General features: G+C 37.6%; 1 protein-coding gene across 1 annotated transcript in view; it reads left to right on the top strand.

Moving 5' to 3' along the window:
* si:ch211-127i16.2 (probable flavin-containing monoamine oxidase A) overlaps positions 1-23,235 on the top strand; it is a 40,427-nt gene extending 17,192 nt beyond the window's left edge. The window contains exons 8-12 of the mRNA XM_031739071.2: positions 586-686; positions 7,438-7,596; positions 9,638-9,724; positions 12,963-13,063; positions 21,699-23,235. Coding sequence (XP_031594931.1) covers positions 586-686; positions 7,438-7,596; positions 9,638-9,724; positions 12,963-13,063; positions 21,699-22,044 — 794 coding nt within the window. The 3' untranslated portion in view covers positions 22,045-23,235. The remainder of the gene's footprint in view (positions 1-585; positions 687-7,437; positions 7,597-9,637; positions 9,725-12,962; positions 13,064-21,698) is intronic.
* The last annotated feature ends 3,559 nt before the right edge of the window (positions 23,236-26,794 follow it).

Genomic DNA, 26,794 nt, shown 5'->3' with positions numbered 1-26,794 from the left:
TAGTACTCTGAAGCCAAGCAGCAGGGAGAGTTGCAGTAGGTCATGGCGATTTATTTAGAAGGTCATTAATGCTAGTCAGTGATTAAAGATAAAGCCGTTCTGATCAATAGAAGGATTAGCTCTTTTGTTCCTTTACTCTGTGTTTCAAAAGAAAAAAAAAACAAAACAAAACCAAAAGTAGATTAGGTCTATGTGTTTATAGTGTGGTTTATAGTAAAGCGCATGAAGTAAGATCAGTGAAAGTGATGCACTAGAGGGCAGTTTTTGGGGCAGCTGTCAGTAAGGAGGTAGAGCAGGTTGTCTACCAATCAGAAGGTTGGTGGTTCAATCCCCAGCTCCTCTCGTCTGCATGGCAAAGTGTCCCTGCTGAGATGCTGAACCCCAAGCTGCACATGATGCAGTGTGAGTGTGTGAATATCAAGTTAAAAGCATTAGGACATAGAAAAAAGCACCTCTATGAATGTGTGAGTGAATAAGGCTTGGAATAAAAATACTTTAAGTGCTAAAATAGATATGAAAAGCACACTGTTTATTTAACTACTAGTCCAGATTAAGATTCATGGTTTACCTTTGTTTTCCCACCAGCAAAGATCAACTACCAACCAGCCCTGCCCAGCCAGAGAGAATTCCTTACTCAGAACATGCCTGTGGGTCATATGATAAAATTCATTATTACCTACAAAACGGTAAGTAAAAAAAAGACAAGAACACACAGAAGCAATGTTTATATGATTAAGGTTATGACGATCTAATCAAGAAGCATTTGTTTTAAATGATAACCCTTTTCCCTTCAAATCTGTTGAGCCAAAGTTACATATAATTCTTTCCAATTAATTTGGAAGTTGGTCGATAATGAAGATGGTTGTAGATGAAAAAGCTTTTATGTGAAATACATACACACACACACACACACACACACACACACACACACACACACACACACACACACACACACACACACACACAGCTCATTCTTGAATTATCGTGTTCACAAGATTTTCAGAAACCTTGTTGTTGAGGTTGAGGTCATAGGGTGAGATTTAGTAGATAGTAGTACCAATTTCAAAATCCTTTATAACTTAGGAACGAGTCAACAAAGTTCATAAAGTTGGGTGTCCACACTACACCCCCCTCCTCCTCAGTGGGGTGTCAACAGTACTCAGCCTTTTATGGTGGGGGTATAAAAAGGTAAGCTAAAAATACTTTGCTGATAGATTTATAAATTTCAAATAAATGTTAGAATCCACAAGGGGGTTCCCTATAAGTCTGCACTTTGCTTGATTAAAAAAAAACCCATATGTTACAGTGACATGTGGGGAAATTAACAGCTGATTTTAATTGCAGACAAAAATTGTATATCAATAACAAAACAAATTGCAGTTTCCGGTGTAGAAAAATTGTTTTAAAATATTTATTTGGTAAGCAGGAGTCTTTATCAGACAGCAAATAACTAACTTGATACATTTATACATCAATCTGACAACAATCTGTACAAAAAGCTTCGAGCACATGAAATTTGATTTGTGTAATCTAATCCATTTTGCACTTCCACTACAACACCACAGTTAATTAACAAAATGCTTTTGTGCCTTGTTAAGTAACTGAAATTGTCAGCTGTACAGAACATAAAACAATTTGTGCTCATGCAAACATTTATTTGATCAGTGTCTTGGCAAGATGCACTAAGATTCCAATAAACACACGGAAAAACTGCTCACTGATAGACAGTATGGTTTAATTTTTACTCTGCTCCTGTGCATCTGCAGAAATTCTATAGTCTCAGATGTATGGAGACCTTACTTTTATCAATTACGATTATGAGTTGTAGCCCAGGAGCCATGGGTCATATGTCTGAAATATACATGTTTAAAAAGGTTAAATATAATAGATGTAAAGCATATACATTTCCCTGACAGGCTGAAGGAAATAAGAGTATAGATGAATGGAAGGGAAACAAATCATCACGAGAAACAAAGTTCATTCTTTGTAGCTCTTGAAAAGAGCACCATTATTTCTTTGTGCACAGTATTATCACGGCTGGTGGGTCAAGACATAGACACCAAAGGATGCCTTGTGCCTAATTTGGCTGCCAGCTGCATCTGACTATTCATGTATAAAAGTAGAAAAAAAGAACATTCGGTGGTGTAGGTGCACCCATTTGCTTTATCAGATGTTTTAACACTACTTTCATCCTGCACTAATGTCAACATGAAAACGCTCTTTAACAACTTGGTGAGGGACAAAACTATCTCATTTTCCCTACAAAATACCACTGTTATTGACCTTAATGGTCGTTTTTAGTATTTTGAACATCTAAATCCGTGGTGGAGTGTTTCATTTCATTTCTGCACTTCATTTTAGCCAATTTCTGGTTAAATCTAGTTTGCTTTATTTATTTATTTATTGGGAGTAGTAATTAAACATTTTTTGCAGTTTTCATAGTGAAAAACAAAAACTAAACAGCTGAATTTCCACTCACCTGTGCTACTCTGGGATTTTGAAATCAAACCTGATTGGTATTCACTTCGTCTTTTTCAACATATACCTTACAGACCTTAGCTCTTGTCATTAATTGTGTCAATATACTGACATAGGTGAGGATGCACACTGATCTAAAGGAACATTGGAAAAAAATGTTACTAAGCAAATACAGTGATTCCCAGTCTTCTCACTGAGGCCAAGGCCTCTTGAGGTGTATTTTCTAGACCTGAGAAAAGCTGTTCATGCTTGAAAACACACAAATGTCATTGAGTGGTAGCAGTTCTGCATGAAGGAATGGGCCAAATACCTCAATAGCTTCGTGAGAGGCTTATCCATTTTAAAGAACATACAGTGAAGGTTATTTATTGTTATACATACAAAGTTATCCTTCTTTTAATGTTTTCCTATTTCTAGTTGCTTTCTTGCATAATATTCACAAGATAAATACTGAAATGTGCAGAAATGTTCTTTTAGCTTTTTTTTTTTTTTTTTACTTCAAATGTCAAGTGAGCTATGACCAGTCAGTCGTCCCCACTGGAGGGAAAAGAAGAATACATTTAAAGATGGGCACCATCTTCTTATTCCCTGACTCCCTACTGGAGACATTTCAGCGGGGAGTGATTCAAAAAACCCAACCCATGACCGGGGGAAATCACAGAGGCAATTTGATAACAGATGGCAGCAGACTTCTCCCTATGAAAACACTCAGCTGATGGAGCAGTTCACTGAAATGCTCTTGCCAGATCACATGTGCAAGTCCAAGGAATTAGCATTTTCAGCATAAACAGATGATTGCCTATTGTTACCTTGCATTATCATGGAATACAGTCTTTAAATCAGAAGAATGTTCCCTGCAGGATCTAAATCTTAGAAAAAGTACTTCAATCTTTTCAGGAGTGAAAGTAGTCTCAGTCTCAAAAAAACAACAAAACACAAACAAACAAAAACTGTAGCATGAATCATAACCGTGTTATATAGAAATAGCCTGTGTGCATCCAAGCTCAGAAGTGGATTAGTGTCAGAAATGACTTGCCTTGCGATAAAATGTACACACACCAAAACAAGGTTCAAGAAGTAACTATGTTCACAAGTAAGTGCGATGTAGCAGACATGTAATAAAATAAGCACTTCACCAGAAAAAACAGCGTAGTGCTAGCTAAACTACATTGCCAGAAGTATTTACTCACTCATCCAAATCATTGAAGTCAAGTGGTCTACTCACTTCCATGGCCCCAGCTGTATAAAATCAAGCATCAAGCAGGCTGCTCAGGGGCTCCGTGAATTCTAGCATGGCACCATGATAGGATGCCACATGTGCAACGAGTCCAGCCGTGAAATTTCCTCAGTACTAAATATTCCAGTGAATTGTTAGTATTATAATAACAAAGTGGAAATTTTTGGGAATGACAGCAACCAAGCCATGAAGTACAGTAGGAGGCCATGCAAAATCACAAAGTAGGGTAAGCAGATGTTGAGGTGAAAAGTGTGCAAAGTTCTTCTGCAGACTTAACTGCTAAAGAACCCTTATACGGCCTTCAGATTAGATCAAAAACTGTGTAGAGAACTTCATGAAATGGGTTTCCATGGCTGAACAGCTCTAGCCAAGCCTTAAATCACCAAATTCAATGTTGTGACATAAATGATGCCACTACTGGACTCTAAAGCACTGGAGACTTGTTTACTGGAGTGGCGAATCACAGTTCTCTGTTCTCTGTGCCAGACATACTCTGGCAATGCGATGTTGGCGGTTCCCAGAAGAACAGTACTTGTCAGACTGCACTGTACCAAGTACAAAGTTTGGTGGAGGAGTGATTATGGTGTGGGGTTGTTTTTCAGAGCAAACTGCCACTCCTAAAAAGTGGCAATTGACCTCTAATTCCAGCGAAAGGAACATTTTGGACAATTTCATGCTCCGAACTTTGTGGAAACAGTTTGGCCCTTCCCTGTTCCAACCTGAATGCACACAGGTGCACTGAGCAAGGTCCATAAAGACTTTGTATAGAGGAACTTGACTGACCTGCACAGAGTCCTGGTCTCCACCTGATAGAACACCTCTGGGATGGGTTTAGAGCACAGACTGTGAGACAGGCTGTCTCATCCAATATCAGTACCTGACTTCACAAATGTGTTTCTGTAAGAATGGCCCAAAATTCCCTGAAACATACTCATAAACCTTGTGAAAATCCTTCTCAGAAGAGTTAAAGCTGATATAGTTCCAAAGGCTAGCACGCATCAAAGATTAAACCCTTTGGATTAAAAATGGGATGTTACTCCAGTTCATATGTGTGTGAAGGCAGATGCACAAAGACTTTTGGCAATATAGTGCATTTGTCTTGCCATATTCTGCTTTCTCTTCTGATTGTTTCTAGAATAGGAAATAAGGTGAACTTAAACCAGCATATTGGATGCTTGTTTAGCATTTGAATTAGCCTGCCTACACTACTCTAGTGAGAGAGTTGATATGCCCTGTGTAGATAATAGATGAATTTGTCATAAAATATATAAAACATAAAAAATATCAAATATAAAAAATAAAAGCTTAATTGCAATCACAATGTAAGCACATTTTGGTTGAAATCTATTTAGCCTTTTGGGGGTGGTTGTTGGGGTTCTTAGCAGTGAATAACTAATCAAGATCCAAAAAAGGAAACTGTAATTGAAACCAAGTCTTCAGTAATCATGTATTAAGTAAAGTCATTATTTATTTTGAGCAAAAATACAATGATGATAATTAAAAGAGAGAATACAAATTCAAAGCAAGATCCAGAAATATGCTTTCAGAATCACAGTTACCATTATACAATGACACTGATCACAATGTTAGAGAGATGCAGCATAAAAGGATGACTCAACACACATTTAAATTCACGTGGATGCAAACATGACAGCCCATGCTTATACAAATGTAAATGCAGAATACATAGTAGCATTAGTAATACAATATTTTCTGATACAGTGCTGCTAGTAGCAGTAGTCATATTATGTTTTCTTATAAAATTCCCCATGTCGCAAAGTGAATAAATTCTGAAAAGAAAAAGTTAAAGTGTTATTTGATGCAGGTTCAAAAAAGTCCCTACTTCCCAAAAGCCTGTAAGAACATTAAAGTTACTTATTATTACATGAGGCTATGAGATTGCCAGAAAGCAACACATAGTGTGTGTGACAGAGCCAAATGATTATAATTTTATGAAGCATTTGTATTACATTTGTACATCTCATGCTATTTTACTACCACAGAATGGTCTTCACATACATGAAATGTATTCAAATTACCAACACTCCAAGATATGAAAATAAAATTATAGTTACACATATGAACATGTAATTTGCATTAGCTACGATATATTATACTTGATAATATTACTAATATTATAATATTGTTTAGTAAAACAAAGCTGTCACAGATTGTATGTTTATATTAAGCATACATTTCTTAAAAACAAAACAATAAAACCCACAATTACTGACAGATTTTGGATCAGTTGTTTTTGAAAGAAATTTAATGAGGAATCAATTTAATATTTAATCAGCAGATATCAAGGATTTTCCTTTATAAAATAACTACATAGATGTACTACACAGAGGCCCATCCAGTGATGTGTTACCTAATTTAAGGCTGTCATGTTAAAAGGCAGATTGAGCATTATAAAAAGCCTTTGCCAGTAATGGTAATTGCTGATTAAAGAAGCACTGCTTTTTGTTCCCTAGTGTAGTTGCATGTCTGGAGCTTCAGCTTAGGTTACGATAACAGTCTCAAAAGGGGTAGAGATGCAAAGAAAAAAGCCACTCCTGATATTGGCCAAAAAGATCAACATGGGCAAAGGGACACAAAAATTGGACAGAGAAAGATTGGAAAATGTGCTATGAACAAACAGTCTGTGTTTGAGATGTCTGACCCAAAAGAAAAACAGCTGTGAGATGTAGAATAAATACACAGATGCTGAAAGAGGTGGTTGATCCCAACTACTATGGTTTAACATCATTCTAAAGTGAAACCAAAAGCGAAGTTCAAAAATTATGCAAAAATTTTTAAAGAAGTTGGTCAGTCAACAGGTATTCAATAACTGAGTGGCCAGCACAGGACCTCAACCTTAATACTAAGGTTTTGTGTGAACAGCTTGTCTGTATGGTACATAAGAAGTGCTCAGTAAACGATCCTGATTTCATGAAGGGTATTCTCTCTATACGTCCATCCATTTATCCTTATCAGGGCAATAGACCTGCAGGGTCTATCGCCCTGCTAGCCCTGCAGGATTGCAGGGCTAGCACAGAGACAGACAACCATTCACACTCATGGGCAATTTAGAATCACCAGTTAACCTAACCCCACTAACTGCTTGTCTTTGGACTGTGGAAGAAAGCCAGAGTACCCGGAGAGAGCCCACGCAAACACGGGGAGAACATGGGAACTCCACACAGAAAGGCGTCAGCCAGGTGGAGGATTCAGACTTGGGACTTTTTTTGCTGTGAGGCAACAGTGCTAACCACAGGGTGCACTGAGCTTCTTTACTTTTTTTCCTTTAATTTAATATTTCACATTTGGATGTGAAAATATCCAGTCCAATATCCCACTGACAACTTCGTGTAACTAAAAGTTGTCAATACAAGGTTCTGTTGATTTATCTTCAAATTTGAAGACATTGAGGGAAATGTGAGCACAAAAGAATATTTTTCCCCCTGACATTATCACTTTAATCATGAAGCACAGAAGGTATTCTTTATCGTTTTCAGACAGATCTGTGATAGCTCCCCTCTGTTTTAGCTTAAACAGTTTTTCTTGACAAAGCAGGTTTTTTTTCTTTTTTGCCAAACCTCCAAATTAATCCAGTCAAAATTTAATGCAATTTCCCCAACGTGTAATCAAGGAATGAGTGTATGCAAATGGTTTGTAGCTTGTTTCAGTATTAAAGTGTTGCCATTATTGATGATGCTAAGAATGTTTGTATTTCTTCGCAGGCTTTTTGGAGGGAGAAGGGCTTTTCTGGGGAAATAGTGGCAGGGTCCTCCACCGAGTGTCCATTCTGTGTAACCTTTGACGCCACCAGCCCTTTTGGTAATGCTGCTCTGGTAGGATTCATTGCTGGCCAGCAGGCTTCTCATTGGGAATCAAAAGAGGTAATGGAAAAATGCTGTAGAGAGGCTTTTAAGTAATTTTCTATGCACATGTCATTTAAACATGACAGTATTTTCAACATGTTTAATAAGCAGAATCTTGCATACTCCTCCACCATCAGGATCATTTGCTTTTACTTGGATGTCCATTGCTAGTAGATATAAACTAAAGAACTCCACAATCATGGGTATATTTAGGGTTAAGTCTTGTTTGCATTAGAGAAAAAAGCCACATAGAATGCATTCTCAAAATGATGTTGTTCAGTGGCAGCATTATAAAACTGCACTCAAGATTGCTCATCAACCGAGTGCAGATAAAGCACTGCCGTTAGACTGAGAATTGTGGGGTACTGATGCAAGCTTTCAGTAACTGCAACTTCAGTAAATAACAGACAGAAGTGTTTCTTACCTGTATGATAGAAAGAAGACTTTAAGAGCATCCCTAAAAATAGACAGTGGGTATTTTTTGCTTGTTAAGTGTTTAGAAATAAAGGGAAGGTGTTTATAGTTACTGTTACCAGGTTTAAGTTTTAGGTTTAAGTTGTAAAAGGCAACCTACAAAAAAAGAGAATGACTTAACTAAAATTTAAGATGCATGGTTGTTCATGTTGTTGTTCTGTTGTTGTTCTGTTATTTCTTAACAAAGAGCATTTAAAAATATTTGGAATATTACAAGTCTAGTCTTAATCCTTTAAATTCCTTTGAATTCTTTTCAGCAATAGCTTTGGTATAGGAAGAATGCAGGCTTTATATGCCTTTAAGCGTGTGTTGTAAATGTGTGTGCGAGTATAGTTAAAGTGGTTTGCAACACGCTTTTCACACACAGCCTACACTCTTTCCTTCTATATTCATACATACAGGTAGCAGTGTTTCCCTTTACATAAAAATATAAATATATTCAGCCCCATCTCTACAGTTGTTTTTGCCATTTAAGTCATCCTGGCTAAAGCTCTTGAGTAACTATCACCCTGCTGGTTTATTCTGTGTAGGATGCTAAATAATTAAACTCCACTTCCCCAACAAAAGAAAAAAAAAAATCCCCAAACTATGGTGGTATATGTGAGTAGACGTGGCATCAGACATGCAATTACGCACAGTATGCGCTGTTATAAAGTATGAGTTTGTTATTATTTTATGTATTTCAGCTTTGTTTTTTTCTGTATTTTTTTCCCATTTTCAGGTCTCTTGCACTTCGCTGGCTTTCTATTGTTGCAGTTTTAATTTTGTTTAAATGTTTACTTGGATGCTGTTTCTTTGCCTGTTTTTCTTGTAGTATGCCAACATTCCCAATGGAGAAATACAGGGGATTGAAGATCGCACAAAAAATAGTGTGAACTTTATCGTTTATTGGAGCAAATGGGATGACTCCATAATTAACTTGACACTTCATTCACCTTCGTTGATTTCAAGTCTTTATAAATAAATAAATATATATAAATAAATAAATTAGAATTAACTACAACATTCCTGAATTATAAATATTATTGCTCAGCTCATGTTTTATGTAATAGGAGGCCATTCTTTGTTGGTTTTACAGAGAAACTCAAACAGAATGACAGACTGATGTTAGCAGAGCCGGTCAGAGTGTAAAGGAGAAATCCGTGACCTGTTGTGACACACAAAAAATAATGTATTATTTATTAATTTATTAGGAAACATAAAAAAACTACAAATAAAAATATTTGTAGGAAATCATCTGTGTTTTATTTACATACATTTACTGTAATAGATCAATGTCACTTTCAGAAAAACTCAAAAACATGACATGTTTGGCTTTAATTCTTTTCCTAGAATTTCTATAACACAGGCAAAGTTTAAATGACTTTTATTGCATCTCTTTTTGTTGCCAGGCCTCAGCTGCTCATCGTGTGTGCTAATACAACTGTGAGAATGAGTTGCACAAATTCTTTACTTCTTGTGTCCAAACTGGAATGGTTTCTAGACAATACATTCATGCTTCAGCACAAAGCATGTTGTTACAGTCTTGAGTTACAGAAAGTGCCAAGTTACAACACACATTTCTGTTTCCGTTTTCTGTTTACAGGTTGGAGAAAGGAAAAATGCTGTGCTTTCCAGTCTGGTCAAATATCTAGGTCCTGAGGCTGCATCTTTCATTCATTATGAAGAAAAAGTAAGTGCTAAGTGCCAAATGTCTGGTGAAATAAAACAATATTTTTAGTTTAAGGTGGTTCCGTATAGCGCCAAAATGTATCCCATCTCTCTCTCACTTTGCTGTTTTCTGGTTTGTATTCTTAAGGTATAAAGTTTTTGTATTATATTAGGAAAAAAAGAAAAAAATTAAAAGTTATTTTAGACTTCACTGGGGTTTCACAGTGAGCCTAGAATCATTTCCACAGACCATAAATTGTGTCTAAAACCCTCCAAATTTGCATCCCTTTCTAGTGTGGAAAGTGGACAAGTTCTGTTAACAGACCTGCCCTTTTAAATTCCCAATGAGTAGCTGCTGCATTCTGTTATTCTTATTTTCCTGATAGTACTGCTTCTTATTACTCCGCTTCTCAGCCACAAGCACAGCATGGTTTGCTCTTGTGTTGACTGCATGAGGAAATACAAGAAACCTGAACTCCCAGCACCTTAGGAAATGAAAAACCAGTGGATTTTTCAGTTCATGGCAATACCACCATAATAGGCAAATTATCTTAGCTTTGATTGACTTTAGAGCACCTCTCTCTCTGCCTAGACCACAATGACGAACATACACAAACAATTAACATGACTGTGTCATCAGCTGTCAGAATAATGAGGAGGAAAGCCAGGATGGAATCAAAAAGTATAGTGGTGACTCTAAATAAGGCTCATAAACAAGGTAATTGTTGACTTGTGACAGTCCCTAGGGACACGCTAAAAAAAGGCCACATTTTGAAAGTTCAATGGCAGACTTTAGATGGCTGCATTAAAAACATGCTGTCAAAACAAGCAGAAACTGAATAAATAAGTCACTGGAAGGCAAGCATGCTGAATGTAGGCTGGGTCTCCAAATGGGGCACAATCACCCATTTTGCACACGAGATACTACATCTTCTACAGTCCTGGGTAAAAACAATGTACATGCAATATAAACTGTCTTTGAAAGATATTTTTAATTTTAATCTGCCTATCATCCTAAAAATGTGTCAAACACAAACCAAATAGCTCAGCTGCATTACATGATGTAGCACATTCATTTATGGTCTGTAAAGGAATACATTGGTAAGGCAGATAATTTATTTAAATAAATTATATTTTATTTATGTATTTAACATCTATACAGTTTGATGAACTATTTCTCTCTTTTTTATATCCTGCACCACTTTTTTCCCCACTTGAAAAAAGAAAAGTTTGCATTTAACCATTTTGCATGTCTATTTTAGGGGAAAACCTAATGTTAACTCATGGTGATGAAATATTCACTAAATATTCAGTCAAGTCATGATTTATGTGTTTGGTTGGCAGATGGGATTAATTTATTGCAGACTGACCTGTTGATTTGGTTCACATAACTGTCAGCATGTGCAGCTGTGGCTACAGCTGTGGCACAGTTTATGGCACACTTAATTCTCCTTTACATGAACAAGGAAAAGGGGAAAGCAGCAAAGCAGTGATAGCTAACCAACTCGGAAGCTAGCAGCGTGGCACAAAAAGCTAATGACATGAACATGGAAAAGTAGACTGGAGGAGCATATGAAGGTGCAGAAATGGGCACCATTACTGGCTGCAGTTAATAGTACAACATCTGAGGTTTTTCTCCTAACTGGAGGGAAATATGGCAGCCATAACAAAGTTGAGCAAGGAGATATGAAGGAGAAGGACTGCAGGTCAAGCTGCAATCATAACTGTCTGAGGATGATGATGCTTCTCTCCACCCCCTAAAGAAAGTATGCTGCAAGTGAAAAACAAAACGTCAAATCGTTGAAAGGAAAACTTCTACATTTAGAGATATTCCCAGACATGAACAACATATTAAATGCCTTAGATGTTTCTCCTTTCCCACTCCAACGTGTTCCTACTCTCAATTTTAGGTTAACTAGTGGTTCTAAACTGGTCATGGATATGAGGCAGATAAAATGCTTTAAGTAGAATAAATTACTGTATAAATGTACAAGTCTAAATTTGACTTGTAGTCTAAATACCTTTAAGTGGTAAGACAAGAGAGTACTATATATGACAAACTGAGGCTGGTGGGCATAGAGAGGGGGCTAAAATCCCCTGACCCCCATGGTCTTTTTTGACATTTGGATACTGGAGGTGCTTGACTTTGACATTTCAATTATTCTGAGTGGACATACCGGGTCAGGGCAAGAAACACCCACTGAGAATGTGAATAATGAAGCTTCTCAACCACAAGCGACAAGTTGATGGTAATCTATGTTGCCTAGGCTAGATTCCATTTTCACATCTACATAAAATCTCAGAATCCCGCAAGCAACATAAGAACTATGATTCACTTCACCAGCAGCTGTGGAGACAGAAATTATATGGCGGGATTGCTCTGGCACGACCTTAAAGTCACTGAATAATCCACAGAACTTGTTGAGAACATCAGGGAAGTAATGAGTGAGGGCTAAACAGAGAATATACACCAGAAATTTTCTCTGCACTCTGGGCTAAGCAGTGTGACGAACTTTCTAGATATTAAAGGAACAGAGAAATTTAATCTGGTACTTAATAATCCATCTTAGAAAGAATGTTAAGTTTAAAAGACGAGAATAAGTAAATCTGCACAGAACTTTGGATAGTGACTGATAAGTCCCTAACATTTTTATTTCTATGTTTATATTTAGTTGTCCTTTCTAAGGTGTTCTTTAAATGTGTTGTCATGAAGGCATCCTTACTCTTCTTCAACTGGATGACATCCTAGGAGGTGGGCACCCATGCAAGTTGAAAGATTAGTTTTCCTTTGTGCAGATTCAAGGTGTTGGATGATTAGTATTAGTATTACACATTTTCCTCAACAAATAATTCAATATAGTTAACATTTTCCAAAGGAAAAGCAGATGCTACATTTTGTACTTTAGGCCTCACTGGGGCTTAAAAAGAGTCAAATTCTGTATCATCAAAACTCTGATGTTATTATGTCTTTTTGGTCCCTGCCTGAGAATCATTATATATTTAAGTTTTCTCACTAAAATGTTTAATATCGAATCATTGTAATAAGAGTTTTACGGATTTAGGCAGGTTGCAAACATTAAACTAGTAACAGATTATTTAGCATACTATACAGGAATGTCAAGGAGTAGTCCATGGTATCTTCCATGTTCCATGGTTATGTCCTCATAAATTGTCAAAAATATTATGACTGCTATGAAATCAAGCCATATGTGATGTGAAACAATACTGAAAAATATAATTAAATCCATTTTCTCCTGCAGGATTGGGCCAAGGAGGACTACAGTGGTGGCTGTCCTGTTAATGTCATGGCACCAGGTTTGCTAACATATTACCACCCTAGCCTGAGGAAGCCTTTTGGCAGGTAAACACCTGACTAATCACATATACCAGTGAATCACAATACTTATTCTCCCTTGCATTAAAATAACTCATCGTCCATCTGCATTTGTATCCACACAAGATTAATAGTAATGTTTTCAAATGGCTAAACGTGTGGAGTTACAGAATTCACAGTTGTAAATGTTAACACAGTACAGAAGGTGACAGGATGAGAGATGCTGAGTATATTTGCTGAATGTTTATACTGTTTTTATACAACAAAAAATAGGTCTGTATTCTCCCTGCCAACTAGGTATTACTCACTAGCACCCAGTGCGTACAGATCATTGACATGAGTCGTGGGAGTGATTACATCTTTAATGATACATAGTAGTCCAGTTCTAAAGAAATGGCAAGAGGTCATCAGGAGGGGTGTTCTCATGGGAAAATGCCCTATAATCCATTTCTAATGGCTTGTTCAGAGATGCACAAAGCTGAAAAACGGGAGAGAGAGAGAGAGAGAGATGGGGAGGGGGATCCAGGTAATGCATTTCCATAATGACATCAAGTCCGTGGGGAGCAGAGGAAGCTCATTACATAACATGACTGAAACAGCAGAAAGGTGATGGTAGCTCTCAGCCGCATCCCTATCCCATATAGGAAATTGATTCTCAAGGGCATACTATAACCTTGACACAAATCTAGCACATGTAATGAAGACAAACCCAAGACTGGTTGGCAAAAATGCTGCTGGTGCTTCCAAGGTAATGTATTTAACAGTGCAACAAATTTAGCTAGTGTCCCATTATTATCCCATTATGGGATTTGACATGGTCTGTATCTTTATACTGACAATGTGTTTTTCACACTTCACACACTGACTAATTATTCTAGGTTAATAATACGCTTGAATGGACAGCATGGAGGATGTTAGAGAGCAGAGAAGAGGGTATGTGAGATGTGAGAAAAACTAAGACATATGAATAAACTGACCTCAGTAGGTTTTACACCAAGTTAGCAGATTTTGTTTAAAGAAAGATTAATTCTTTAGTATAAATACAAATACGCATTTTAAACAAAAGATCTCTGTTTTTTACCAAGGGAGGAAACATCTGGGATAATATGTCAAATCCAAACAAGCACTGTTGTGCCCCTGTGTGAAAAAGGAGCAACTAAGAGTAGCTTTCTTGGTTTACACTAATTTGATTATATGTTTAATATAATTCCCGGGGCTTGCATCATAGTATCTGGTATGTGAACATTAAATTCTAACAACTTACAGAGCCATCGCTCTTCATCGGATCTATGTTAAAGTCTGCATCTATTCAGTCATTTCATGATTAGTCTGAGTCCCATCTAAGTCTGTCTTAACAGCAGCAACCTCATTCTGAAATACCAGTATGAGTCCCTGTTCCAGTAGTTACGGCCTGAACTTGAGCTAACAGGTGGTTAGCTCAAGCCAAAATAATGCAAAGGAAAATAAAGTCATGACAGATTTTCCACAAGCAAACCTTCAGGGGGATCACTTCATTACTGATTATTTATGTATTTACATGGTTTACAATAAATTACTTTTTTTTTGAAAACAAATACATTCTTTAAGCAAAACATATCCTTCTGAATTTCTGAATCTTGATTTTGCCATAATCAAGGAACACTGATATATGGGTAGGAAACACTGCAAAGTAGGAGTGCTGAAAACATCCAAGGCACCCCCACTCTAAACGGTTGAGAGAAAAAAAAAAAGATACCGGCCACCAGTTCTACCCCTCAGCCTCAGGAGTGTTTTCGGAAAAGTTGATCTCAAGATCAAAGGTTTTGAACTCACACAGGCGACTGCACCTATGGGATGAATTTAAAAACCCACGTCACCTTGTTCTCGATTTATTGTGGTCACAAGATTTTTAGAAAACTTCAACTTTGACCATGACACTGAGGCCAAGGTCACCGGGGGTTTAAACTTGTCTGAGACGATTAGTTGCTTTAGTTGGTATCAATTTTAAAATCCTAGTTGACTTCATCATTCCCAGTTTTAGAGACTGTATAAATGTTATACTTGCGCATATCCAGCAGCACCTGTGTTATATGACTGACTTTTATACCACTACTTTTACATCCCACACACATTTAAGCTCACAAAAACAAAACATTTCCTTTATTTTGATAGAGCGCTACAGTTATGACGGCTGTCAGCTGAATGGTTTCACTTACTTCTTATCATTTAATCACCCATTTAAACAAGACACCAATCAAGTTCAATCAGGGCCAAAATGCAGACTTTGTAATTTGACAAGCTCTCGTTCTTTTCATCATAATGCTGCGGCTCATTATACTGTTTACTGCCACCTGCTATGCACGCCACTGTAATGGCTGAGTTGATTGATCTCCCTCTCCACCACTTCTGCATGTTTGATTTTTTTTTATTCTTACTGGATATATTGCTTTCCTTTTTCATTATCATGTATCCTATATCTCTATGATATGAATCGCTGCTGCATAAATCCATTACAGAGTACCCCTCAAGCAAGTGTGTAATCATATGCTGCAGCCAATTATCCTATAGTTGAGGTGATATCTGGTACCTCCAAACATACATTCTGGAAAGCTAAACTTTACCTCTAAGCTTAGGCAGGTGTGTGTTGTGAGAGACAGACTCAGCATTAGCAGCTCATTACCAAGCTCACTGACATCTCAGACTTAGGTCTTAGAAATTCTGCTGTTGTTGAAGTTGCCTATTGGGCTGGACTAAACAGTCAAAATCCTTCTCACATTCACACTGCAGCTTTGCCACACATTGACCCTCTGTTTACTCCTGATTACTCTCTACTCTTTTAGCGCCTTTGCTGAATGGTATTTTAGTTTCTCAATTCAGTGTTCGCATCTATTTGTGGATTTCATCGACACAACCTGCTTTGCCAAAAAGTATGAATAGAGAGTAAAGACTGTTTGTTGCAAAGACATCAAACACTATTGTTCAGACAACAGAAATTCATCAAGCATATTTGCCAGTTGGTCAGCTGAGGTGAAGCCCTTAATTGCATTGATCAGTGAAAATTGGTGGCTGCTGTAGTTTCAGAAGAACCTTAAAACCAGTTAGAAGAGGTTATGTTGAACTGGACAAACATAATTAAAGTAGTCTAGATCAGTGGTTCATAAAGTCTGTGCAATAATCTGGAACCAGGTGCAAATTAAAAAACCAAAAAAAAAAAAAAAAAAAAAAAAATAAAAGGGGTATCTGCATGCTCTTGCATGCAGCCACCATGCACAGCTGTCATTATCTATTGCTCCAGTATCATTATTCCTTTTTTTTTTTTGCATATTTGTCATATTTACATGCTTCAGATCAAACAGATTTTAATATTAGATAAAGGTAACTCAGGTAAATACAAAAAAAATGTACGCTTGGATTTGTTTTGTGTTTTTTTGTTTCATTATCAAGGGAAAAAAACTGCATGCCCCTTTGTAAGTTAATGCATATATTATTTATTTATTTATTTTATTTTATTCAGTATTAAAATGCATTTGATGAGCCTGAACATGTAAGTGTACACAATCATTGTGGTAGTGTAAGCAATATCTTCTAAGCTTCTAAGTATCAAAACTGAGTTAGTCTGGCAGTCTGATACGTCTCATTGTGGCATACGTTTTTTCCTTTTTGTTGGTAACCACACATACAAAAAAAAAAAAAAAAAAAAATGTATGAGAACAAAATAAGCAATCATATGTACCAAATTAAATGCATGGTTGCCATAGGAAACCTTAGATAACTCACATCTGACCGCAAGTCATTCACTACCACTGAGGAGGCAAAGAGATTTTTTTTCATAGATAATACAAAATAATAGGACAACAATTACTACATAATAGACTTGAAGCACACTTACTTGCTGTAGGGCACTTGAACCACCTGGAAGATGCTCTCTTTTTAACCTGGAGAGGCTGTGAGTGACTCCATCAGGTCACCAAAACGTGGTGCAAAAACATATTATATCCCAAAGAAAAAAATTCATCCACATAAAAAAAAAAAAAAACCCCTCATCATATCTAATGGTCTTGGGCCTTCTTATCTTTCAGATCTGCTTTTACCATATGAACCCTCGCGGACCCTGAGGTCCTCTGGTACTGGCCTTTTGATTGTCCCTAAAGTCAGGACACATACTCACGGAGAGGCAGCTTTTCAGTGGTATGGTCCTCGTCTGTGGAACAGCCTGCCGGAGGAGCTCAGGGCCGCAGAGAACGTTCATGTTTTTAAAAACAGGCTCAAGACCCACCTTTTTAATTTAGCTTTTAACTAACGTTTATTTATTTTATGCTTATTTATTCTATCCTGTTATTCTATTTATATTATTAATTTAGTTTTACCTAATATTTATTGATTGTATTCTTATTCATTTTGTATCTTCTTACTCTGTTTATACTTATATTTATATTGTATCCCACTCTTATTTATTTTACCTTTTTATCCTGTTTATATTCTTATTAGGTCATATCTCCAGTGTTTCCTCGGAGGGGGCTCTCTGCACCGGGGCTGTGATCGACCGTGGCTGCTAGGGCTCTGTGGATCCTCTCAGCCTGGCTGGGGGGGCTTCTTTGCCTCCCTCCTGCTGCGTGCCCAGCCTAGAGGCTGCGGTCTGTGACCGGCTCCCGGTGCAGACGGCTCCCTGTGATAGTGTTTCCTCACTTGGCTAATGCGTACCCAGCCCAATTTTACTCTTTAAGTGTGTGTGTGTGTGTGTGGGGGGGGGGTGGAGAGAATGTGTGGAGAGAAAGATTGATTGATTGATATCTGATAGTATGTAGAAGTACCTACAGTGTAGAAAGCTGTGAATAAAAAGCTAGAAATCTCCACAATTTCTATTTTTATCTTTACCATCCTCAAAAAGGGGAATTGTCCAGTGAAAGCAAAAATTATCCTACATTTTATTGGTGTTAGATTCCAGTAAGATTGAGCATTATGTTTAAAAAAAAATCAAATTAACCATCATCTGTTTAAGGTGTCCAGAGTCTTCAATTAGAGCAAACACAAACATCAAAGAAACTGCTGGCAAAAAAATACATAATCACCTATTTGGGACTAAACATACAGGCCAACAGACACAGGGAGGCAATAAGATAAGGGATGTCCAATTGCTACCTATATACCAGCAAACAGGTGGATAATTTACAGATATGTCCATAAATATTTGGACAATGATACAGTTTTTATAGTTTTGCCTCTATACAACACCACAGTGGATTTTAACTGAATCAGGATGTGATTCAAGTGCAAGCTTTTTTTTTTTACTTTTAATTTAAGGCGTTCAATACAAATATTGCATAATTAGAGCCAGTTTTGTAAATAGCCCCACAAGCGCTCAATAATAATTTGACAATTGACTGACAAAGAATTTCACAGCCAGACGAGGCCTGGTCCTTTGTTATTTCAAGAATTATTAATTAGTGTTGAACTTACTTTTGGTTGCTCACCGAAAATGTGGAATAATTTCCTTGGTTAATAAAAATGCCTTTACAAAATTTAGCCACATTGAGAACTCTTGCTCGTCTTCGTCAACCTGTATTACCAAGACAGATCATCATAAATATAAACACAGAGAGTTTGCAACAAGGTACAAACTACTGGTTACAGTGAAGAACAGGAAGGCAGCCACTGGCACCAGTATTTATTGATGTTTTAACTGCTGATAGAAGTAGAAGGATGAAATTTGATGTGTTGACAGCTACACTCTCCGCTGTGCTCAGATAATGACCCAAAGCATAGTACAACCAACAACCAAGTCAAAAACCTGATCTCAATCTGACATAGCATGTTTTCCACATATCAAAGACAAAACTGAAGTCAGAGATGCCCACAAACAAGCAGAAACTGAAGACAGCTACAGTAAAGGCCTGACAGAGAATATCAAGGAAGGAAACACGGCATTTGGTGTTCCCGATGGGTTCTAGACAGTCTTTGACTTTAGTGGATTTTCACCCAGTTATTAGAAACAATCATTGTCCAATTACTTTTGTACCTCTGAAAATGTAGTATATATTACACAGCTGTAATTCCCAAACAATGGATGCAATGCTTTTGTTAACCCCTCTGAAATCCTGCACTTCAGTCACATTTTGATTCTATGAGCCAAAATCTACTGTAAAGACATGCAGAGGCAAAATTATGAAAGTTTGATTGCCCATATATTTATGATCCTAACTGGTATCAAATGATTAGTGTGCAGTTGTTGATCGTAATTATGACTAAAAATTATTGTTGCATTTAAGAACCAAGCAGACAGAAATGATTGTAGATGCCTTAATAGTCATTTTGTCACTACCTCTTCTGGTGAAAAACAACAGTGTGCACAAAATGGCCCAACTAAAAACTGCTAATTCGAGTCAGCCAATGCTGTAAGCACTCTTTAGATGTAATTATTTACTGAAATAAATTCTCAAGGAGGTGCACAATTCAGTTAAACAAAAAAAAAAAAAAAAAGGACAAAAATTACCTCTCGAAAAAATAGAAACAATTGACTCTGCTAAGCACAGCAGATAGACTATCATCCAAAAGCAACTAGCCATGACACCCGTCCCAATCTGCATTGCATGTTTAGTTTCTGCAGAATCTCAATTACGGGGTCAGGCCAGGAAGCGTTACATGTTATTATGCTTGTTTAGGGGCTCATGTTTGGTTTTCCAGACCTTCCAGACAGAAACAGTACTGCAGACAGTTCTTCAATACTATCCTACCTCTTGCTTCTATAGCTATTTGATTGGATCTTTGAAAAAAATAGCTAACCTGATGCTAAAGTATCAATGGCAGAGGGTGGATAGTGGCCTCTTTGCATAATGTAGCTGATGATAAGGGACAGTAATGCATGCACTGGTTTAACAGTAGGGCTGAGTATCGTCAATGATTTCTAGAATCAATTCGATTCCGAGTCGCAAGGTCCCGATTCGATTTGATCCACGATTACGATTCGATTCAAATTATGGAAATTTTGCCTCAGACAGTCAGAAATATTATACTGACACTTGTGAGACTTCATCAGAGTTGTAAGCATCACAGCAGTTGCCTTTGTGTCAAAGTAACTGAGGATAAAACACAGAAAAACATGAAGGAGATTTTCCTGGCCTGGCTTTTTATAGTAGATAGCCTTAAAAATATTCTGCAGTAGAACAAAAACAGAAGAAGACCATCAATCAACATATGAACATTACCTGATGCTGCTGAAGTGAAGCAGAGCAAAGTTACAGAGGTTTTATTAGAGACACAGCTAAGCGTTTTGCAGTTTGTCATAATTTAAAAAAGTTTACATTTCTTTGGTATTGAACAGCAGAAGTGAGGCTTTCTTGTCAGAAGTCATTAAAAAAAAAAAAAAAAAAAAAAAAAAGCGGCCGACAGCGCTGTACACACGGTAGACTGGTGGGTAATAAGCAAGCGAATAATGCAGAAAATTGAGATTTTTAGATGGGAAACTGTTCTTAAAGTACACAGAGAGGGAGAGAGAGCCCTACAAAGTGTGATTTTATTGTGGTGGAAGCAAAACAGCAAAAGTAGGAGGGAATTCATGACGATGTTTATGGGAAGCGAAATGTGAAGCTTAGTTTGGATCTTCTTTTGCTGCTGGTTCAGTCAATTTTGGTTGGAGTGTGATGAAACCTGCAGCTTCAGAATCAAGTGCAAAAAAAAGGCGTAAACACAAAGCGCGGATCCGATGCATCAGAATCTTTGAGCTGTCGGCTTTTAGCCGAGAAGGCGTGAGAAAACCCACATCTCACTGATTCTGATGCGTCGGGTCCGCGCTTTGCGCTAATGTCTTTTTGCAGAAGCCATTTACCTGCTCTCATTTGCTGTCTAGCTGTTTGGTGGTTGTTGAAATAGTTTTGTGAGGTTGAACCTGAGATGCTGGCATTTCTGACAAAATACATGTATATTTAAAAATTGATTCAGGATCTTAATGAATCGATACCGCTTTATTCAAGCTAAAATCGATTTTAATCGATAAATCGATAATCAAAACCCACCCCTATTTAACAGAGCTTTTGTCTCCTGTGTCTTTGGGATCACCAGATGAAAGCAGCTACATGCATTGCCATGGTATCTCTATAGTCTATGACCAGCGTTTGCTTTCCAGATTTCTTTCATTAGATCAACAACAAGACAGCACTTCTTTTGGAGAAACCCACAATGATAGACTCTTACCAGTGACATAGCCCTGCAGTCTGCGCAGTCTGGCTGAAGCTTACTTTGACAGCAATATGTTCAGATCCGAAGCACATGATGCGGACTGATGTTGACAATAAAGCTGGATACCATGGGCAGTAATTTGTAAGATTTATAAGACATTCTTGGCCGTGTTGTCATTACATGGAGCAGAAGAGGTGGATGAGGGGCAACATCGTTACTGTGCTTTTCCAGGCAGCAAGCCCTACAGCGCTGAACAGACCTAATCTAATTTGTTAGTGGGAGATTTCAGTGCACAGAGACATAGACCATCTAAGCCAGCAGAGATTTGTTTTATGGGTGAATCTTAAACGGTATCTGTTTGTGAGAGGAAATCTTATCAGTCAACACCATCATATGTATTATTATTTCTTAAGACATCATAAATACATTACTATCATGTATTTACAAGGGCAAGGGAACACCGAACTTTGTGTGTATTCGTATATGACTCACTAAATTTCTTGATTTACAGGATACATTGGGCAGGAACAGAGACAGCCACCCAGTGGTGTGGATACATGGATGGAGCGGTGCAAGCTGGTCAGAGAGCTGCTCTGGAGGTGCTGGCTGAAGTGTCCCACATGACTCTGACCACAGAGGAGCAGGAAGAATTGCAGTGCATTCAAAATGTCAAGAGTGCTTCTAAGCAAAGACCATCATCCAAACTCGTGTACCTGCCTACAAGCAAATCTGTGGTTATAGCAACACTGACAATAGGAGCTGTTATTCTGCTGGCTCAGCATCAAAACACAGTATTAAAGATCAAAGAGTACTTCACAAATGCCTTTTCACCAATCAAGCACAAACTTCTGCTGTGATAACACAAAAACCCTGTAAACCAAGAGTACATTTAAACAAAAAAAATAAAAAAAACAATTTAAAACAAGATGAAAAATATATTGGCAGCAGCCAGTGGTATCAATTTCAAAGATTTTCACAAGATTTTCAAAAAACTTGACCTCAGACCTCTGATCTTGAGGTCAGACCACTGAAATTGGGATTCCATCCAAGGTTTTTAGTAGTTGCACCTGTGGTATCAATTTGAATGGTCTTGTTCTCGAGTTATTGCATTAACAAACTTCCACAGTGCCCGCCTGCCAGCCTGGCAAGGTGACAACAATACCCCTTTTTACTCCTTTTATGGCTGAGGGGTAAAAAGCTAAAGGTTTTGCTGGAATCTAAATTATTTTCACTAGCAGTGACTACAAAAACAACAACAACAACACGCCCCCCCTAATGTCATAAGGTTGTTCTTATGACATTAGGACCAGAATGCAGGACTTTTACATGTACCCTCTTTTGCTTGCAAGGTGTAACTAATGAAGTGACTGGTGAATACAGATGTATGTGGTAGTGACTTTGGGAAAAATACCTAAGAAAACTCAAAGAAACTATTTATATAAATAAGAGGAAAAAACGGTCTGCACTGCAGTTAAAACCAGTTTGCCATGAGAAAATCAAGCCTTTACAGTGTATGCCTTTTGAGGTTTCACACAAAGCCATAACATCTGGATGAAAGGTTTGCAGCTATTCAACAAGCATGTTTTTTGACTCACAAAACCATCAAAAGATGAACGAGCGTAAGATGGATGAACCAGTCGTACAATGGACATATCCAAGAGAAGGTGATTTAATCGCTATCACTTGATTGCACAGTCGATTGAAAGGATTTTTGTCACTCCCAGTGTCTCCTCTAGAGAGAATCTCAAATGCCCACTAATCACTGTATGGTAGTCTGTGACTCCTTTGGCGCCATGGCTTTCCATTTGTCTTTGTTATCACTAGCTTGCACTGAATCAACTGCTTGTTCTCCCTGCTTTCACTTAAGCCAGCCCAGGCTGAATCAAGGCCAGTGTCCTAACATTTCTGAACATGTTTGATTATTTGTAGCATTTGATTACTGACCCATTTTTTGTTGAGAGTCAAATGAGCTGAAATCAGTGCAATGGTTCTGAAAAGTTCTGAATAAATTCAGTATAAAATGCAAAAAGATGCATATGTACATTTTTCTATGAGTTGTCTGTAATAATAGGCAAAGTGTAGTGAATTGTACTATTTTAGAACTCCTCATTGCTCTCAGAGGTACCTTATTATGATATATGCCATCGCCAGCTCAAGGCACACATGCAGTAATGTACCATCTGGGAGAATGGCAGCTTGCCTTGTCAGTTGCTATTTTTTCCATCATTAGTTGAAATCCAGTTCTTGATTTTAATGATAAATGCATTCCCATCCCCATTCCCATTGGAATATCATGAGTACTAAGTAGAAAAAAGTTGGCCAAACTATTGTGTTGAATGAATATGAATGAATACGTGCAACATAAGTGTGACATGAGCCTCAAAAATGGCTCAGATTTTTAAAACAAGCATCAGCATACAGTGTCCATGTTAAAGTTTAACAAGTGCAGAAGCATAGATGCAAAAACCTAAAGCTATAGTCATCACTGATGGCAATGGCATAGTTCATCAGAAGTATAAATCCTTTGTATTTAAAAAAAAATGACTGAAGACTGAAGCCAGGATATTGTGTTTTGAGAAAAATCTGGAAGACGTTTGTTGATAAACACCCAAAATACAGTACATAAATTAAAAACCAAAAACAAATTTCAGCATTTTTTTTAAATCTTAGTAGCTCAGCATTTTTTACTATCTCTTGAGATTTTGCACTGTGGAGTGTTTTTTTTTTTAATATCCAATATCAAAGAAAAAACAACAAAATAACATTTCCAGCAAAGTCTCTAAGTAATGTTCCTGTAATTACTGTAGCCTCTAAACACCTGCCAAATCACTTGCCATGATGTTTGCCTTTGGGCAATAGCACCAACTTTAAAAATTCATACTTTCCAGTGCAGTGTAATCAGCGTGTGTAGCCATAAACAACGCTTTTCACAGGACTAAACCAGAGCTCAGCTAGTTTAAATAGATGTCATTATTATTTATTTAGACACGCAGTGGCTTGTGAACAGAAGTGTAACATTAATGCAATCATTCAACACTGGAAGAAAGAATGCATTCATCACGTGAGCAATTAGTTGACACAATGCCGGCAACTATGTTTATCCTGTCTTTTCTATTGGTGTTATGCAAATATCCTATTAAGAGCCACTGAGTTAATGCATGCAAGGATTTCCTCGTGGCCTCAACTGCCATTTGTCAGAGAAGACTTTCCGTATTCAACAAACATCATGATTTTTGAGGCCCTTTTAAAACTTGATGAGTCATTTATGCAGCAGCTTCAGCAGCTGTAATTTACTCACTTCAAAGTTAGAGGGCAGTTCGCTTTAGAATTTAATGTATACAAGATGATTTTGTAGCACCAATTTGTACCAAATACCAACATCCAACTTTGTTTTTGTTTTTCTTTGAAGAGAGAAAAAGTCTGGAGGAAAATGATGGGCATACAGGACATCTGACTTTGACGTTGATATTTATGTTCCGCCTTAAACCAGTAATAAGAAATATGCTGTGCCAATTACACATTTCACTCCTCAGAGTCTGACAATGACTCATGGCGGAGGGTTCAAAAAAAAGAAAGGATCAAAATATATGCAGCTTGTGCATCAAACTCTGGTGCTCACAATCCAACTCAATTTGGTCAGAGATACATTTATGTTAAAAGCAGCCAAAGGATCATCAATTCATGAGCCTTAAGAAAATAAATAAGTAAATAAAAATGGAGACTGGGCAAAAGAGCCCTAGCAGGAGTGAATTCTTCAGCAACTTCCATCTGGAGCTACCTGGATATATACTTTTCTTTTTCTCTGACATGTGGTAACACTATCACTGATGTGTGAAATCTGGTAAGCATCCTTCAAAACATAGTAAAGTAAAACGATGTGATGACAATTTATTTTATACATAACTGTTTACATAAATCATGCAATAGAATCTTACAAGACAGAGATGTTTAATCGTTATCACTTGATTGCACATATTTGATTGACAGGATTTTTATCGGTCCTACTTTCTCCCCTGATGAGTATCTCCCAACACTCACTGATCACTGAGAGGCAGTCTGGTGCCATCTCTTGCTATTTGTCTTTGCTAAAGATCAACCGAGACTTTTGTCCCGAGTTTCACTTAAACCAGTCACAGCTGAAACACAGCCAGCAACCTAACGTTTCTGTCGCATATACAGGCAGATTTGTACTACGAGTCATAAAATGACTGCAATAGCAACTGGGTGTATAGACAACAACCCATGCAGCTAGACCAAAAGAAGTGACCGTGCTGCCAAGCATTCAAGGGGATTCAGAATGAATCGTCATTCATGAATACACAAGGAAATTAGATACTGACACAGCACAGAAATAAAAACACCCACTGCCTGCGCATTTAGCACCACGGACAGTGACAGCATGGACTAAACAAGAAAGCGGGCAAGCGCCGTGTTTGTGAGCCATATACAAATTAAGCCGCAGAAGAACAGAAGCACAATAATGCCAACGGGTAAAAATAAGCTTCACTCACCCTTGAAATAGCTGAAGGCGGACAAAGTCTCAGTTAAGCCGTGTGAAGATAGCATCTCTCCACTCATTAGTGCACTTGCGGTAAGTTCTCTCGAAGGCCAGCTGCAGTAACTTGGCCTTCTGTGAATTAAATCACGTTCACTGTGAGACTGAATCATAACTTATTTCTTATGTGAAAGTCGAGGAAAGAGATCTTTGAATGCTCCATTAGGGTGAACAGCGTTTGCTACCATCTGTCCTCATAATGAAATCTAGTTCCCACCCCTGTCTTTAACAAGGGCATAATCTTCAAAATGACTTGATTATAACTGATGGCTGTTGCCATCATCATCGGAGAGTTGATAGAGCTCGACGTAAAGCAGCACGAGAGAGTGGAGAGGAAGGAACACCTGTCGCTAATGAAAACACTGCTTAGCTATTAGCTTGAACTGACAGAGGTCGCGAATACAAATGTTTGGTTTTCTTCCCTTTTTTTGCTCCAGCCTGGAACTCCTCCTTCATGTGCTACAGCGAATGCCTTTATATTTGGCGCAGACTTTGTGTCACAGGAAAACCATTTTACAAGTCCGTCGTCTCAGTTAGCCGGTGTTTCGGTGTTGTGCCAAAGCGCCCCATCCACTTCCTGTCACGTTAATTTTCACCTGTTAGGGAAATCCCATTAACAAATCCAACGTTCTATCCTTAGGTACATGTAAGTCCCACACATGGAGATGTATTACTTTCTCCTTTTATTCAATAAAATTTAATTTAACTCTCATATAAATATATACAGAAATAAAAAAAAAAAAATGGATGAGTACTGTAGTTGTTCACTCAGAGAAATCACAAAGCAGTCATCGCCGTTTTGTACACTGTTTCAGTTTCAGTTTCCTTCTGTTTTGCAAATATAAACAACAGCTTAAGAAGGTACATCAAGTTCAATACCAATTAGCACTTTTTCAGCTACAAGAGAGATTTTGTAGTCATTTACAAATGATGAGAAATGTTTCAAAACGATGTAAAATGTAGGTTTCACCACAAATTGGTACTTTAAAACTACAGTTAGTAAGGTGATAGCAAATTAAATTAATATACGCACTTATCACTTTGTTAGGTAC

Source organism: Oreochromis aureus, linkage group 7, assembly GCF_013358895.1.
Source record: "Oreochromis aureus strain Israel breed Guangdong linkage group 7, ZZ_aureus, whole genome shotgun sequence".
Lineage (NCBI taxonomy): Eukaryota > Metazoa > Chordata > Actinopteri > Cichliformes > Cichlidae > Oreochromis > Oreochromis aureus.
The sequence above is the reverse complement of the archived record's forward strand: the minus strand, read 5'-3'. Positions and strand labels throughout refer to the sequence as shown.